The sequence below is a fragment of the Microtus pennsylvanicus genome, chromosome 10, assembly GCF_037038515.1.
Source record: "Microtus pennsylvanicus isolate mMicPen1 chromosome 10, mMicPen1.hap1, whole genome shotgun sequence".
Classification (NCBI taxonomy): Eukaryota; Metazoa; Chordata; class Mammalia; order Rodentia; family Cricetidae; genus Microtus; species Microtus pennsylvanicus.
The window spans coordinates 50,281,667-50,300,229 of NC_134588.1; the positions used below are offsets into that span (position 1 = coordinate 50,281,667).

General features: G+C 35.4%; 1 protein-coding gene across 5 annotated transcripts in view; it reads right to left on the reverse strand.

Moving 5' to 3' along the window:
• Nucleotides 1-18,563, reverse strand: part of Rasal2 (RAS protein activator like 2) — a 287,723-nt gene that overhangs the window by 154,535 nt on the left and 114,625 nt on the right. For all 5 annotated transcript variants that reach the window (XM_075988340.1, XM_075988343.1, XM_075988342.1 and 2 more), the window contains one exon: nt 7,058-7,185. In XM_075988340.1, the coding sequence (XP_075844455.1) occupies nt 7,058-7,185 (128 nt within the window). The remainder of the gene's footprint in view (nt 1-7,057; nt 7,186-18,563) is intronic.

Here is an 18,563-nt window from a genome sequence, read left to right on the forward strand (position 1 = left end):
AACCAAATTAAAAGTAAAAAATTAAAAACCGAAGGCTGGAGAGATGGCTCAGAGGTTAAGAGCACTAGCTGCTCTGCCAGAGGTCCTAAATTCAATTCCCAGCAACCATATGATGGCTAACAACCATCTGTAATGAGATCTGGTGCCCTCTTCTGGCCTGAAGGTATACATGCAGGAGGAATACTGTGTACTTAACAAATAAATAAAAAAGATTAAAAACTTATGTGGAAGAAGACTTAGAATTAATTATAAAAGGAAACACTAAGACTTTGTCAACTAGTAAGTATAGACCCAGCAGAGATTGTATTTATTACTCATGAAATTAAAAAATTACAGGAAGATAATGAACCTTGGCAAAGAGCTTGTGCTAATTTTTTAAGAGAGATTAATAGCAATTATCCCAAAAGTGATAGAATTAACCTTATAAAGAGAATACTTGGATCCTTCCCTGCATTGTATGGGCCACACCAATAACTGGAGCCCGTACATTTTATACTGATGCAAATAAACCGTGAAAGGCAGGTTACAAAATAGAAGATTTAAGTAAGGTAGAACAAAGCCCTTATAATACTGCCCAAAAGGCAGAATTATAAGCTATTCTCATGGTATTAAGAGATTTTACAGAACCTCTCAATATAGTTACTGATTCACAACATACAGAAAGAATTGTCTTGCATATTAAAATCACTGAATTTACACCAGATAATACAGAATTGACTTCATTATTCATACAAATTCAAGACATAATCAGGAATAGGCTCTGTCCCATATATATAACACATATCCAATCCCATATGAGTCTGCCAGGTCCTCTAGCACAAAGTAATGCAGAAATTGATCGATTATTGATTGGAAATGTGTTGAAGGCCTCAGAATTTCATAAAAAAACATGTCAACAGCAAAGGTTTAAAGAAAGAGTTTTCTATTACATGGCAACAAGCTAAGGAGATTATAAAGAGATGGCCTGCTTGCTCTTTCTATAACCAAACACTGCTACCTGCAGGGAGTAACCCAAAGGGTACTCAAAGGAATGAAATCTGGCAGATGAATGTGTTCCACTTTGCAGAATTTGGAAAATTAAAATATGCACACCACACCATTGACATTTATTCAGGTTTTCAATGGGCAACAGCTTTGAGCTCAGAAAAGTCCAATTCAGTAATCAAACATTTATTAGAAGTTATGACCATCATTGGTATACCTGCACAAATAAAGACAAATAATGGTCCAGCATATGTCTCTAATAAAAAGAAACAGTTTTTTGTTTATTATAATATAAAACAGGCTATATCACACAATCCTACAGGCCAGGCAGTTATAGAAAGATAAAATCACACTATAAAGAATATGTTAAATGGACAGAAAGGGATGAAAAATACCCCTGGAAATAGATTACATAATGCTTTATTGACCTTGAATTTTCTTAACGCTAATGAGAAAGGGATAACAGCAGCAAACAGACACTCTATAATAGAAAAGTCTTCTGAATTAAATCAGCCGGTGTATTTCAAGGTTGTGTTGACCTTACAATGGAAGCCAGGAGATCTGCTACGTTGGGGAAGGGGTTTCGCTCTTGTTTCCACAGAAAAAACGCTGTGGATACCATAAAAATTAATAAAGATTCAGATTGAAAATGAGAAACCTCTTAAGAAAGAGAAATGACAGCTCATCTACAGACGTGACAGTCATACAGGTGGTAAGAAAACCTCATAAGGGTTGGGGCACGGTTCTGCTCTTGTCTTTGCAGGAAAATACTCATCTTCAAAGAATGGAGAAACCTTGGACACCTAGATGCCTAAAGATGAAAAGAAAGCTATCCAGAAAGAATCAACAAGCAAAGAGAAATCTGACTTATGCTGTATTATCTGCATGGCAAAATTTGATTATCTGGACATGTATACATTTCTACTTAAAAATAAGAGCTGGCTTTGAAGTTGGACAATGGTTCTGTCATCTAAATCCAAGCATGTTGTTACAAGAAAAATTCAGAATTTTTGTCTCATGTCGGGAGCCATCTGGTATGGGACAGAAAGAAGATAGATTATAAGGAAATATTTTACTTTTCCTCATGCCCATTTTGTCTATATTGTATCTTTCATTGAATATATATCTATATGGGTAATGTCTAAGTTTTCTACAATGAACAGTAGATTTTTCTGCAGTAATCTTTGAAGCTTCCAGGAAGAAGATGGGTCCCACTACAATGACTTCACAAGGTTGATATGATGTCGTGATGCTGATAGTGATACTATGAGACTGAATTTTGGGTACCAGCTGTGGAAATGGTGCACCTTCTTACAACATTCTGGCCAGAACTCCAAATAAGAACTAAAAAAATAAAACAAAACAAACAAAACCCTATCGGCTATTCAGAGACTATTTGCAATTATACAAAACAGCAATCTTGAAACTTAACCATCATTTTACCTTTACAGGATCCCATACATAAAATATTGCCTCCATGACAGCTAGAAACTGACCATGAAAATAAATATCCTTCCTTCTTTACGCTTCCGCAAATATTTTTGTGAGACAGCTTAGAAGAGTGGTTAATATAGAAAACTGGCACCAGGAAGCGGTTGTTGCTGTGGTAAACTTGGTCATATGGCTCACAGGTTACTGGAACTCATTTGTCAGAGGAAGAAATGTGAAAGAGTTAGAGTTGTGGGCTACAGAAGAGAAAGAAAACTAAGTAGATATTAATAGGATTGGAGTGTGGAAGACCAAAAAGCCAACAGAAATATGGGAAATAAGGGCTATGCTCACGTGGTTTCAGGATTCTATTGGGAACAGGACAAGAGACCACTCATGTCACATTCTGGGACAGAACCTGGCTCCATTCTGCTTGTGTTCTGAAAACTTGAGTGAGGCTAAGTGCTAAAAATCATAGGCTAGCAGTGTATTTGGTCAATAAAGCTGGGGCATGGTTATTGGTCATTGACTTTTATTCAGAATTACAGTGAGATACTGAGGTGGGGAAAGAGACAGAAAGGTTTGTAAAATATTCTTTCCCTATTGAAAGAAAAATGGACACAGTCAAAGTTTTGGACAGACTGTACAGACCAGCTGCAGACAAAGGCAGGGTTGTTAGACCATGAGCGTAACTAAAGTGGAGGCTGCAGTAGCCCGTGCTGGAGTAAGCAGACCAAGAAAAATGTTTCCCCTAATGTAGTCATCCATATGCTTAGAGGCTACTCTAACTATGATAAAACAGGGCCAGGCTGCATTTCAAGCTGACAGCATGACAAAGTTGTCATGCACTTAGTGCTGCCTTGTAGACAGACACACATAATGGGTACTAAAGGCTTTAACCAGTGTTTCAGAAAGCCAAAAGCCAGGGAATGAGTGGCATGGTTAGATTCACTGCAAGAAGGCCCTTTACAGGCCACTGTAAATCTCTGAAGGTAAAGTCTAAGAAGCAATAGGGACCTAGGATATTAGGTATAACAGGGACATGGGATGCAAAATGAGGAAAGATGAAAGTACCGATTGAATCAGCAAGAGAATTACATGTACCCTTCAATAGCAGCACTGTGGGGTGGAACTACACACACTCACTGAAGTTCACAGATGCTGTCATAAGCCCCAGATGCTACAAGGAGCTACAGGATTTGCTGGTGCTCTGCTGTGTTTGCTCTTTCTTTGATCTAACGTTTCCTTGCTCCATTCCCATTCCTCCCTTTGGAATGGAAATGTTTTCTCTGCCATTGTATATTGGAAGTATACACCTAGGATTTTTGATGGTACAGGAACTCACAGGCAATAAACTGACTTGAAATAGTTGTTGAGATAATGACAATAACCCAGAATATTAAAATCAACAAAACATGTATTAAGATAAGAGGGGCTTAGACTTGGAAGATGATTACTACAACAGGAAGTTTGTGGTCATTTTAGAGAAAATGAAAGAGAATAGCAAAAAAACAACCAAAGAAAGAGAAGATACCTATTCTGGGCAATGTAGTATAATGAAGGCTGTGGAAGAAAAACATCTACCTCTTGGCAAAATTTTGCAAAGGACAGTATCTTCAGAAAAGATTCAATTTCTTATAAAACCAAAATGTTAAAGAGACTCCCCAACAGTGACAAGGTATAAGAAACAGCAAGTTTTATCTTGAGTTGCAGTAGGCAATGAATTGTTTCAAGAGGGGGGTAAAAATGAGTGGAACTTAACTTCAGAAAGTGGGAATATACAAACCCAAAGCAAGCCTTCAATGTAGGAATGAGAGTTCTCAGACATCTAAAACTACTTATAATAGCTATCATAAGAAGATAAATGAGCTGAGGATATAGCTCAATGGTAAAGTACTTGACTAGTATGCAGGATTTCCTGGGTTCCATTCCCAATATTTATTCCTCAATTCCCCATACATGAATGTGTCTGTATTCATATGAAGGGGAAAGGAACCCAGAGTAAGTTACTTAACTGAACAGAAACTTTTTAAGAGATATTTTATATATAGGTACTGGATACAATTTGTTTCTTAATGTTGTGCTATCTATCCTTAAACTACAGTCCTGAACAAAATTCAGGCAAGGACAAAAAGATGCCAAATGGTCTGTTTATGTCAATCCTTGATAACAGCAATAATGAAAGACAACAGAGTAGCTTGATTAAAACTAGCATCTTAAATTATGTTTTTATTCAAATTGAGTAATTATAAATCTTCTATTGTAATATTTACTCTGTGAATTTTTGTTATTCATCTTAACAAAACAGATAAGATTGAAAAGGCTGACCTTCACTGAAATGTTCTAATAAAATCAAATATAATGATGCTAAAATACTGAAAGAGGAGGAAGATGGTCTTAAGTGAGGGAGATTTTCAATGGATGAAAATAACAATGAAGTTCTTTGTAGAGATGCATTCACTGAGCCCTTTCAAGTAGGCCCTACTCATTAAACAAAGGAAGAAAACAGAATCACTTCATTATTACCCATCTCTATCAAATTTAGAATAATGACAAGAAAAGTGGCAGAGAAAAAGATATAGAAGATGGAACAAGAGAGAAGAAAATTGAAATAGGAAAATATAAATGAGAATCAAGTAATACTTCCTGCTCCGTTCTTCTTCTGAACATACATTTTAGGAAGTACACCTTACTGAATGGGTGTTCCACCCTCTCCATCTTTTTAGTCCTTTCCATAGAAATCAATATAATTAGTGTTTTGCTGATTCACATATTTTCTTCTCCTTATCTGCAATTTCTGTCTCTTCTTTATCAAGACCATAGTCATTTTTTATGCAATAGAGGTGAATTTGAATGTAAAAGGGTTAGTATGTTAAGACAGTTTGAAGAATTATGGAGTAAATGGTATGTGATAAGTTTGAAAGAATCTCTTTCTCTCTTTGTCTCTCCCTCCCCCCTCTCTTTTCAATGGTTCTCAACTGTGGGCTGCAACCACCTTGGGGGTTAAAAATGACCCCTTTGCAGAGGTCACCTAAGACCATGAGAAAACACATATATTTATATTATGGTTCATAATAGTAGCAAAATTATAGTTATGAAGTAGCAATAAAATAATTTTATGGTTAGGGGTCACTACAACATGAGGAACTGTATTAAAGGGTTATATACAGCATCAGGAAAGTTGAGAATCACTACTGCTCTAGAGGAATAGAAAGTGCCCATAGAACATAATGTCCGTGTGAATTACAATCCATGTGCCTTAGATCTATACACTCTGGTATCTCTCCCTTATGGGTTTCAAGAAGCTCAATGATAACACGTCAAAAGAATCTTCTCTGTCTTCAAGTAATATTTGGCCAGGAGGGACACTGGTCTCAAAAAAAGAAGAGTTAGGTGTTTATTCTTTCTTGTTTCTTTCTGGATTCCCATTAGTATCTGGGACAGGCTGTGCTTTTTCTTTCATGCAATTATGGTTCATGGATCTATAAAAATTGGGCTTTCATCCACTGTCCTGAAAACTATAGTTATAGCTGCTTTCTGCTGTTGCTAGCTCATGTGTACTTCTCTATCATTTGCTAAGATCCTTATTCTTGCCACACTTCTTTAAATTATCCATTTGTTGCGGGAGCTCCTTCCGCTCCTTCAGCCAATAGCCGCTGAGATACCAGCCCATGGGATGTGGTCTCTCTCCCTTTAAAAAAGCGGCCACTTCCCTCTCCTCTCTCTCTTAATTCCTGCTCTGCTCCCGGCGACTAGACTCCCTTCCTGATTGTGCAGAGGGCTGTTGTCTGGGATTTGTAAGTTTTTTCCCCTTTAAATAAATAACCATTCTATTAATTATAATTCCAAACTGGTGTGGGATTGTTTGTGACTTACGCCTTTGCTTTCATCCATTTACCAAAATCTTTCCATTAATCTGCTGAGTGTGCAGTCTGCTTTCATTGGATTTTGTCTTACTTAGGGTTTCTACTACTATGATAAAACACAGTTACCAAAAGTGATGGGAAGGAAAAGATCTATTTCAGCTTATGGTTTCAAATCAGAGTTCATCACGGAGGGAATTGAAAATAGGAACTCAAACACAGCAGGAACCTGGAGGCTGATGCAGAGGCCAGAGAGGACTGACATATTCAGCTTGCTTTCTTATACCATTCAGGACCACACATCTAGGGGTGGCGTCACCCACATTGAGCTAAGCCCTCCTACATCAATCAAAAAAATATATCACAGACTTGCCCACAAGCCAATCTAGTAAGGACATTTTCCCCACTGAGGTTCCTTCTTTCTAAATAACTCTACCTTGTGTCAAGATGACATACAACTAGTAAGCACAGGAGTAAGCTGATACAATTTAGTTCTGCTAGATCATTTGTAGGACCAGGTTTCCACAATTTAATACCTTCCCATTCCAAATTTATCAACTCAATATGACTTTTAGTGTTTTCTTATTCAAAATCCAGCCCTCTCTTGCAGAACTTGCTATTTCTTTGCAGCAACATAATCATTATGACAATGGCCCCCATTTAGACTGTACTTTATGGTTCCTAGAGTCTATAATTGTACAGTGCAACTTTATCAAAAAATAAAGAAAAAGGACGTAACTTCAGAAATGTGCTTAAAAATGAATAGTAGCTTTGCATCTTACCTCTTTCTCCTTGTTGAGCAACACCAGCTGGCTGTCTGTGAGAATGCAGTACTTCCTCTCCCATGATGTTGTCTCAGTGTAGGGTGACTGACCACAAGATAGACGATGGGTGGGTGGTCCTTTTACGTCTGTATAGCAAAAGAGAAAAACAAATTAACAAACCATTCTCATACAAGATTCTCTAAAGGCAACTTAACAGACATGAATCTAAACATGAATCCCAAACTATTATAATGGAGTAAAAAAAAAAAACATGTTCCTACAATCTGCAGAGAAGCTCAAACATACAATAAGAAAACTTAGCACAAACTTGACACTGTAAACAACACATGGTATTTAGACTTAAACAATAGGAAGTTGCTTCAGAGCTAAACCAATACTATTCAAAATAAAAAAAGAAGAAAGGAAAAAGATTTCTAGCCTTTGAACAAAGAGGATGATAATGTACATTTCGAAAATACAATTAATCAAGAATTGAGTGAGTAGCCAGGCAGTGGTGATGCATGCCTTTAATCCCAGTATTTGGGAAGTAGAGGCAGGCAGATCTCTGTGGGTTTGAGGCCAACCTGGTCTACAGAAAGAGTTTCAGGATAGACAGAGCTACACAGAGAAACCCTGTCTAGAGAAAAGAAAGAAAGAAAGAAAGAAAGAAAGAGAGAGAGAGAGAGAGAGAGAGAGAGAGAGAGAGAGAGAGAGAGAGAGAAGAGGAAGGGAGGGGAGGGGAGGGGAGGGGAGGAGAGGAGAGGGGAGGGAAGGGGGAGGGGAAAAATTGAGTGAGCAAAGTTAAGAGTGGACTGCTACTTCTATAAACTGGACTTATAAGAATGGGAGCTACTTAAACTATAGCATCACATTACCACTAGAGGCCAGTAAGATCTTAAAACATACAAAATGATTTCTTTAAAGGAAGATTTAAGGATGCATTACTACCGTGCCATTTTAAAAGGTGAGGGTGCCTAATATTAAAACAAACTGTGTTAACAATCACCAAGTCCCAATTGATCACTATTACCTTTGCTCCTTTAAAGTGCTTTAATATGAACTGTTGACTCGTTTGTATTAGGAAGTGTGGAATATACCTTAATAATAATTACATATTAGATAATTAAATAAAGTTTTTATGATAGTTCCTTACATGTACTAAAAGCTGTTTAGCCACAAAGGACTAATTCCTTTTATGAATATACAAAAACAATTGCTTCAAATGCCTTATTTATTACTATTAAGATATGCTACAGAAGCAATCTAAAATGAAGACATTAGAAAACAAATACCTACATGGTCAAGGCTGTTGTAAATCCTAAGTAGCATGTATGAATGGCACTAAGTTCAATAAACGCAAATGATTTCTAGCTGTCTCAACTTGTAATACCCCAAATAGCAAAATTAAGGAAGACATGTTTAGAAAGATACAACTCAAAGCTCTTAAGTACATATCTCTCCTCTCAAATCCTGTATGTGTTAAATAATACCTTCTAATTTTTTCTGACTTAAATTCCTAGCCTCTATGGGTTTATTTAATTATGTGTTATTTTAGGGAGCTCACCAATGCCTCCAAAAATAACTCAAGGTCTACGAACCAATAATACCAAGAATTTGGCTAAACATAGTACTGATTCATAGGAAAGTATTGCCTCAGCATCCTGTTTCTATCTGTGCTGTAAAATACATAGTAGTTACATATGGCATTTACAGAATCTCCACTCCATAGCTATAGCTTTCCCTTTGTTAGTCTAATTAACTTTATTAATGGTAGAAAAGCATCTAATTTATCCTAAGGATTTCCAAAATTATTTTTGAAAAATTTAAATACATTCTTAATCCTTTGGACATGTATATAATATTCTTATCTATAGGTAAAAGTTATATCAAAACTGATCAGAATCATATGCTTTAGACAAACGAGTTTTATCACAACGGAGGCTTGATTCCAGAGTCAAATATCAAGTCAATTTAAACAGAGAGACAGATCTATGTTAAACAGAAACACAGTGACTAGCTTTATTACACAAATAGTCATGTATAACCCAGACTGGCCACTGTACGTTAGGACTAATACTAAAGCACGATGGCATCAATACGCCCTATCCTTTAAAAATTAGAATCTTAGCTATCATACTGATGACATAATTCATGTTCCCTGTCAAAATATAAATCTATATTAGCACTAAGCTTAAGAAAACTTAAATTATTTGTGTGATCCTGAATAATTTCTGTAAGCCTGCCAACATTTTCCCTTTGTGTAGGCTGAACCCTATTCTAGTTTCTTCATGGTATGTGAAATAAAGAACGATAAAGGATATTGACACCAAGAATCATTTTAAGTTCATTGATAAATGTAGGATAAAATAAAAAGCATTTTTAAAAATTTGTCTAAAATGAGAGACTGATTAGCCATTACAGAGGCCAGTATTGTTAATTTTATAACTATTTCCAGCAGGGTTTTTTTAAAAATAGTTTTATGAACTCTATGGAAGAAGACACAAAGATAAGTGATTGTTTTTGTTCTGCTTAATATTTCTGGATTAAGATTTAAGAAACACTTTTTAAGAAAAACAAACAGCCATCAGCAACAATTACAAATCCCCAACCTTTTTTTAAAGTCAATAAATTTATTTTAGTCATTCTATGCCGTCCTCATTCCTTTGGTTACTTGAAAGAGCAATAGCAAGGCTAGACGCTGAGAATTAGAAGAATAGAACATGTTCAGGGTTTGCCCTATTTCACCTTAACAGTTCTGCCAATCTTCACTTTTGACTCTAGTGACTTACTTCTAATTCTGACTTCCAATTATTTTAGTACTTAAAATTCACTAGGGAAAAGCACAACAGACTTACAAAGAAGACTCTTAATAGCAAAATTAGAGACAATTTTAGATTTGCTGTCTCCCATTCCTTTGAGAATACTAAGGACATTACATGCTGGCCTCATTACAAAAATGAAATAATTTTAGAAGCATTAAAAATAATACAAAGTAAACTTCCAGCAGAAATCAATTTGAGACTAGATATTATCTTGTAGCCTTAAAATTATTAATTTTTTATCAAGATTCGATGAGACTGAATAACTACTGGGAATAATTCATATGGGTTATGTCAACACATATTATATTAGAAACTAAAATCTATCACATATTGATATTAAAATATATTTTAATGAAACATAATTATTTTTAATAAAAATCTAAAAGAATGACACTGTCTTTACATTTTTTCAAATGTCCTCCAAGACTGGCTGAATACGAGAGCCAGTTCTTTTATGTTTCTATACCCAATTGGTTGCTGTAGTTATTTTGGCTAATATTTAAGAGAAAATCAGGACTTAAATATGAAGGTTGAAACAGCAGTAGTATTTAAATTGTATTTTCAAATAATTATGGGCATTCTTCTTCAACATAATACCAAACCCTGATAAGAAATTTTGCAAAAATAAATAAAAGAAGTCAGTACAATGTGGAATCTGCAACTATAACAATAAATTTTTCATATAAACACATTAAAAATCACAGGTCTATATTTCCTTTTTTAATTTATTTATTTTTTATTTTTTAATGAATTTATTTTTATTGAAAAGATTTCCACCTCCTACCCACCTACCATTTCCCTCCCCATCTTCCCACTCCTCTCTCCCTTCCTCCACTCCTCTCCCCCAACTCCTTTTCCCCTCCTTCTCCAGTCTGAAGAGCATATATTTCCTTTTTTTTTTTTAAAAAAAAGATTTATTTATTTATTTATTGTGTATATAGTATTCTGCCTACATGCATGCCTGCAGGCCAGAAGAGGGCACCAGATCCCATTACAGATGGTTGTAAGCCACCATGTGGTTGCTGGGAATTGAAATCAGAACCTTTGGAAGAGCAGGCAATGCTCTTAACCACTGAGCCATCTCTCCAGCCCAATATTTCCTTTTGAGTAGCTCTTTTTACCCCATATGTATGAGTTTATAAACATTAGGTGCTGATCATTTAGAAAACACTGGTTAGCTGTGATTTCCCATCTTTGAAATGATGACATTTATAACCTACATTCATCAATCTTCACAATTGTTTGCTCTGATTAGAAGTTCTTTGGATTTAGAGAAACTGTCAAGCTCAAGGTAGCAGATGGAAATTATCCAAAACTGTAATTTTCGTTTTGGTTATGAATTTTTCTCTAGCAGTAAATACACTTGCTTGTTTGCCCTCAAATAACAACATTATGTCTTTCCTTTTCTGGAAAATGTCTGCCATATAGCATACATGGAAGGACCAAGATCTATTATAGAATGCTATCATCAGAGCTTAATAGCCCTCCTTTTAGTCAAAACAGTTGTGACCATTTTCAAGAGATCCCTCAAATAGGGCTTGTTGACTACTGATGTTCAAAGGAGGGGCTGGGGAAGGTCACTGAAACCACCTGAAATTCTGGCAACTCCCCTAAGTGTCTCCTGGCTACCTTATGCAAGTCTGTACTAATTGCATGTAACCTTCTGGTCTTGGAAAGTGCTAGAGAAAAGTGCTAGAGAAAAGAAAACATTAACAAAAGAGGAAACTCCATTTATGCAGCTATGGGAGAAGTCATGATCCATGCTGGTTAAGACTTTTGAGTGTAGCTGCTTTGGGGTTCTATATGCTCCTGCAAGCAATCCCTCATACATGCTCTATTAGTAATTCCCAAAACGCATTATGAATTATATTTTGGTTTGTTGTTCCAGCTTGATAAAGATGTGGTAGGTGTTGCTGGCATTTTCCCAGGGAAGGAATTTTTAAAACTACCTTTCAGTCTTATGAAAACAACATTAACTTAGAAATGGTTCTGGTATCTCCAGGGTTCCACAGATCATAAGCTAGAAATAACCACGAATATGTCAACAAAAGGCAATGGAGTATTCTAAGAAAACCAGCCTGATGTTATAAAAGTAAAAGAGTAAAAGGCCAGAGGTTTTCGCAAATGGAAGATTAATATAATGGGCTGGAATAGAGAGGATTATAATCTACACTAGATTGTTCAAGATAGTAAAACAGAGCTTATGTGACCCATATTTTGAAACAGGAATTAGGACTGGTAATTCTCTAGCAGTCTGTGGTGAAAGAACAGCAAAATTGAGATGAGAAAGTAGGACAATGAATAGAAATGCAAACTGATAAATGCTCGTAAAGTAAACTGTACAATTATGATTCTGCTTTATTTTAAAAAAGGAAGTCCAATACAATTTTCAAAAAGGGAATAAAACCTAAAACTGAAACTCATATAAAAAGATTCAGTGCAATCCATTTTCTCCCAAATTATTTCAAAATAGTATTTACAATACTTGGTTATTTGGTCTACTAGTAAATCTAACCCCCAAACTCTGATCTTCTTCAAATGCTTAACTACCTGACAAGAAATCAGTCCTATGTTGTGTTAGCTCTTCCTTGTAATGAGACAAAAGGATTACCATGCATCTTACACGATGAAGATGAAGCTGCAAGTTTCATTACACCTAACGAAATGTCATTTCCCCCTCACCATGTAAAGAATAAAAACCACAAAGAGCTAGTAAAATGGTGTGACTGGAAACAGAACGGGAGTGGGAAGAGAAAAAGGACAAGTCTAAGGCCCATGCAGTAATGTCAAAAGAAAACGCTGTGGGAAATATTTTTGTATATAGTAATTGCTTAAAACTCAAAAAAGTTGCTTTTAAATTAAATTAAAATTTACATGTAGTATTTTTTATTTCAAAATTTTAATTAGGATATAACTGACAAGATCCATTGTAAATTACTGCCTTTCAAAGTAAGCATTACAGGAATTTTACAAAGAATCTTCCAGGCGATAAAAACCCTAAAATTTCAATCAATCAATACTTTTTCACATGCTCTTAGTGCACATAAAAAGAAAATAAAAGGAAAAAAAACCAGTTTGGGTGAAATTATCTATTTAGGTTGAGACTTGTAATATGTTAGTTAAGAAATACAATCCAAATAAATAATTGTCATAAACTGTAGAGGAAATGTAGGTCTATATTTCAATTTATTTGTGTTTTTATTTTCATACCAAAGTTCACCTGGCTTAGAAAATGGCATATTTTTATAAACTCTGAAATTCAATGACCATGCTTTGGGTTTGAATCTCAGAGGAAAAAAAAATACTTTATGAAGCTCAGATTACGGTGATGACTTATTACAAAAGTAAGCATAAAAGAATAGCTTTAAAACCAAGCAATGTTCCTTAAATTAGCTTAAAACATTCACTGCTTTAAATATACAAAGAAGTATAGTTCTTTTGACCCAAATATTCAAAAATAGTTTTAATCAACCATTCATATTACATTTAGTAGGCCAATTTACAAGATGAATTTTTAGAAGCAATTTTCCCCAAAAGATATTAAAATCCTTGTCACACAGCTTTAAAAATATGTTCTGAAAATAAGGATTGAAGATAGAGCTTTGTGCATGTTAAGCAAGTGCTTTATCACTAAACTACATTCTTGGTCTCCAGAATGTAGCAATGGCAATAATTACAGCATGCTGTTCAGGAACAGTCTAAAGACACTGAAGATAATGGTGTCTGCTTACAACCTACCATAGGTGCCATCAATCCAGTCTCTTTTATTAGACTTCTGTTAATGTATGCGTGTACTCATGTATGTACACATATATGCGGGTGCACCTGTGTGTGTGCATGTGTACATGTGTGCAGAGGCCAGAGGTTATCTACCTCTATCATTCACCACTTTTTTAGATTACATTTATCTCTCTGTGCTCATGTACACAAGAGTATGCATACCACAATGAACATGTGGAGGACAGAGGACAACTTGTGGCAATCAGTCCTCTCCCTTACCACAGAGATCATGCCAAGGATTGAACTCAGGTTGTCACGGTGCACCTTTATCCACTAAGCCATCTTACTGGCATGCCACCTTACTTTTTGAGACAAGGTGTATTACTAAACTTAGAACTCGTTGATTCACTCTGTTAGGTGGCCAGAAAGCTTCAGAGATCTACTTGTGTCCCATGTCCCCAAGTGCTGGAATTACACATACATGCAGCCATGCATGACTTTTACATTGGTGCTTGGAACTCAAACTCAGATCTGCATGCTTGTACTTTACTGATGGAACTATCTTCCTCCCCAACACCCCCTGCCACCAGCCTTCACTATGTTTTCTTAAAGGATGTTATTTCCTTTTATAAATAAATTACATGTATAAGGGAAGGAGGGCATGGGTGTGCGCCTCAATGCAGTGCCGTTTTAGGCCAAAAGAGTCTTTCAGATTCCCTGGAGCTTAAGTCACAGGCAATTGTGAGCCAACTGACCTGGGTGTTAGGAACTGAACTCTGAGCAGTATGTGCTCTTAACTGCTGAATCATCTCTGCAGCCTCTCTCCTTTGTTCTTGGAGCACAAAAAGAAAAGTCAAATCCATTCAGGTCATTAACTGAATTTTTTTCTTCATTACTGTCTACTTGTATTCTACTGAAATGTCAGAAAGTATCCTCTTAATAGAACACCCAAATTTTGTCAGAATGATAACATATGTTGCCTGTGAACTTTGCTTTGGCCTGACAAACAATGGAACTTTGAGGTAGTATATTACATGCTAATTCATATATACCAATGGATCTAGTGCATTTAAACAAAGCTCCATGCAACTCAAAAATTAATAAAGACATTAACGATAAGCCAATATGCTTAAAATATAAATTCACCAAGTCAAAAGCATTTGTTTCTTCATTACTCACTATGAGATCATACTATTTGTTCAAACAAGTTTATATTGTATCTTTGAAGCTTACAAACCCTGTTAATTTACTTCTTAATCATACAGACTTAATTTCCATATCACCTCAATACTGGGATCTAGTCAGTAAGTTCCTATGCTCACCATTACCTTTCATAAAAGAAGAGGGAATGCTAAGAGAGAGGGGATGAAAGATGCAAGAATGCATAGTTTACTTCTTTCTGGCAATATTCTTTAGCCTAACATTTGAAGAGTCTCTCAGCAGCTTGACTCTCAGTCTCAGCCGTAGGGTAATTCAAGCACAGGAGTTCTAACTCTGCTGTACCACAATGACAAATGAGTTCTTTAGTAAGTATTAAGTTCTGAGAAGAGAGAACTGATTTTGGTATTTAAAAAACTATCATATGTAAAGAAGAAAACATTGCCCTGAACGGCAGAGCTCAGTGGAATTTTCTACAATCTATGTATTTTAAGATAGCTGGGATATGAAATAATTCCTATGATGTTCCTACCTTGTGTCATCTACATCTTCACTTTAGCTGTATACTGCCTCTGATCACACATGCTGTCAACAGCAGGCAGAGAAAATCGCATGCTTGTCTTTCACGTCTCAGATTAAATCCCATAACTTCCACATTCGGTCAAGAATAACCTTATGAATGATGTCAATGTCAAGATGATAAATGGGAGTCTGTTGCAGTTTAATATTTTAATTGCAATAGACCAAATAATTGTTCTTATTAAGTCTCTTAAACAGAAAAACATAAAATGCACAAAACAACCTATTTATATTTCAACTCTAAAGGAAAAACAGTTCACATGTAATTTTTCTTAGCATATTACATTGTGTTAGCTGAAGTATAAGAAAATACTAGTCTGGTTGTTTAAAATATGGCCACGGTGTTCTATTAATATTAAATGACCAAAACTGTAGGTTTTTTTGAGCAACACATTTGTTACAGAAATAAAATGAACTATACTAAGAATCTCAAAAGCATGTCACATGCATTCATTTTATTATATTTAGTACCTCTTCCTATATTAATATATCCCACACTGTCTCTATTTGAATTGAATCTTATCATTTTTCGTTAGGGACAGATGCTGTGGAGGAAGGCTAGAGCTTGCAAAGGAATGTGATTTTTAGTAAGGAGGTGGGGGAAAGACAAAGTAGTTTATCACTATCAAGCTATCAATGTCTGGGGCTTTTAAAAACTGACTACATGGCCTGCATTGTGACACTCTCTACGTAAGAAAGCAGACAACTGTTAAGGTCGGGCAACATTAAAAATCTTTTAATGGCTCTATCTGTCTCTAAAGCACAGTGCCAACTGAAACAAAATTTGTATGCATCTTCCTTAAATTGTAACCTGTTTGAATTCACTGCACACACAATTAAATGTTAAGTCCTTTTAAAATGAATCCAGCCACTCACTGTTAAAAGAACAACCCAATTCAATGAGTTTTACTCTGATACAATATGCTATTGTATTAGCATATTAGATGTGAAATTAGAATTAGATGTGAAAAATCATTCTTTTTTACAAAACCACACAACAACAACAACAACAAAAAGAAAAAACTTCAGGTAGGAGAAAGTGAAAAACACCTACAGTAGAAAGCCACAAAGCAGTTAAAAGCAACATTCAGTTTTTTCTTTGTGATATATCAACATAAATATATAAAATAGACATTCTTAAACCTAATCCATTTCTGAAAATGTGCCAGATGGCAAATCTTAATACAATAGGAGGAAGTAGCCTATGATTTTAAGTGAGAAAATAAAATATAACAAGCTCATATGAAACTCTCAATTTCTCCAAAATACTGAGTATCACTAATGTTCTATGTAACTCATAAACGTTTCATATTAACATGCCATAAATTCTTTGATGTTTAATGAATGTGTTGTAAGTATAATTATAGTATCTCAGATACATGCCCCCATTCTATACTGCAAACATACTATAAGATTAGTAAATAACTTATTAAAGATAGATGATGAATGTTAACAAATATTAAAAATTAACTAAAGTCTTTCTAAAAAATTAGCACCATGACTGGAGTTGTCTTTACTTTTTCTCACAAATAAAAATGCATACGCATGGTACATAAAGAATCCTGCATGGCCAAGGTTATATCATTTGTCTTTCTGCCTTTGCTACCACATTAGTTCTTATCATTTCTTCTCAGGAAGAGATTTCTCATTCTTCCTATTTTAGAAGATGGTAAGACTGAAGTCAGGTATGGTGGATCACTCTGTTTTATTAAGATTTATTTATTTATTTATTTATTTATTTATTTATTTATTTATTTATGTGTATAGTGTTCTGTCTGCACGTATGCCTGCATGCCAGAAGAGAGCAACAGAACTCATTATAGATGGCTGTGAGCCACCATGGTTGCTGGGAATTGAACTCAGTACCTCTGGAAGAGCAGCCTGGGCTCTTAACCTCTGCGTTATCTCTCCAGCTCTGGTGGCTTATTCTTATAATCACACTACTGAGGTCACCTGAGCTACACAGAAGTTCATGGCTAACTTGGAACTACAAAGTGAAACCCTATCTTGCATGGATGGATGGATGGATGGGCTTAAACAGATATCGCACAATATTTAAAAACAAAATCATAAAAAAAACTTTAGGGAAAAGAGATACAGCTAATGCATCCATTATATATACACTCACAGAGATTTGTAAACAATTTGTGGTTTGGGGTCCGAATACACATGTGGATTCCTTTTAGTAATACTTGATAATTACTAGTTAATTTAAGCTAAGAAAAATATCTCTCAGTCAGTATAATGAATATTTACAAAATGAAGTTAAAGTATGAAGGTACACATTCACACTACAGAGAATAAGAAAACAGTGAATATGAAGAAGAAATGATAGGTGAAGGTTACAAAAATAAATAAATAAAAGTGTTGTAGTTTGAATAACAAAGGCTTCCATAGGCTACTATATTTAAATACCTAGTGCCCACTTGGTGAAATTGTTTGAGAACCTTTTAGACCTTCCTTTACATACCTCTAGATCTTGCTGTTCATTTATGTCTTGTTTTGTTTTGTTTCTTTTTTGCTTTTGTTTTTTCAAGACAGGGTCATTCCGTGTAGCCTTGGCCATCCTGAAACTCACTCTGTAGACCAGGCTGGTCTTGAACTCACATATTTCTGCCTGCTTCTGCCACCCAAGTACTGAGATTAAAGGAGTACCCGGCCTCCCTTTTATCTTTTATAATATCCTGCTAGCACTGTTTCCTAACTTCAAACCATTGTAACAAATCAGTAAATCTAAAAAAGAGTATATGAGAGAGCCTCTGATTTCTGTACTCAAATTGGTCTTAAGTACCAGAGACCCAGGAATTACAAATGGCATAAGAAGTAGAGGCAGTAATATAGAACTGAGCTCTTAATCTGTAGTATCCATGATAACAATAGATGGGTGGTATCAAAATTGAACAGAATGTAGAGCATCTAGTAGTGTCCAAACACTGGGAAAGCTGGTTGCTGGTAGACTCTATCTACCTATCTATCTATCTATCTATCTATCTATCTATCTATCTATCTATCTATCCATCCATCCATCCATCCATCCATCCACCCACCCATCCTCTATCTATCTACCTATTTCTATCTCTGGTATTAAAAGTATGACAAACTATTCTTTCTTTAGCAAGTAATGTTACCTTTCTGAGACTATTTTCTGATGAGGGAGGGTCTTCTGTTGATTTCATTGGTTAATAAAAAAATTGCCTTGGCCATTTGATAGGCCAGCCCTTAGGTGGGTGGAGTAGACAGAACAG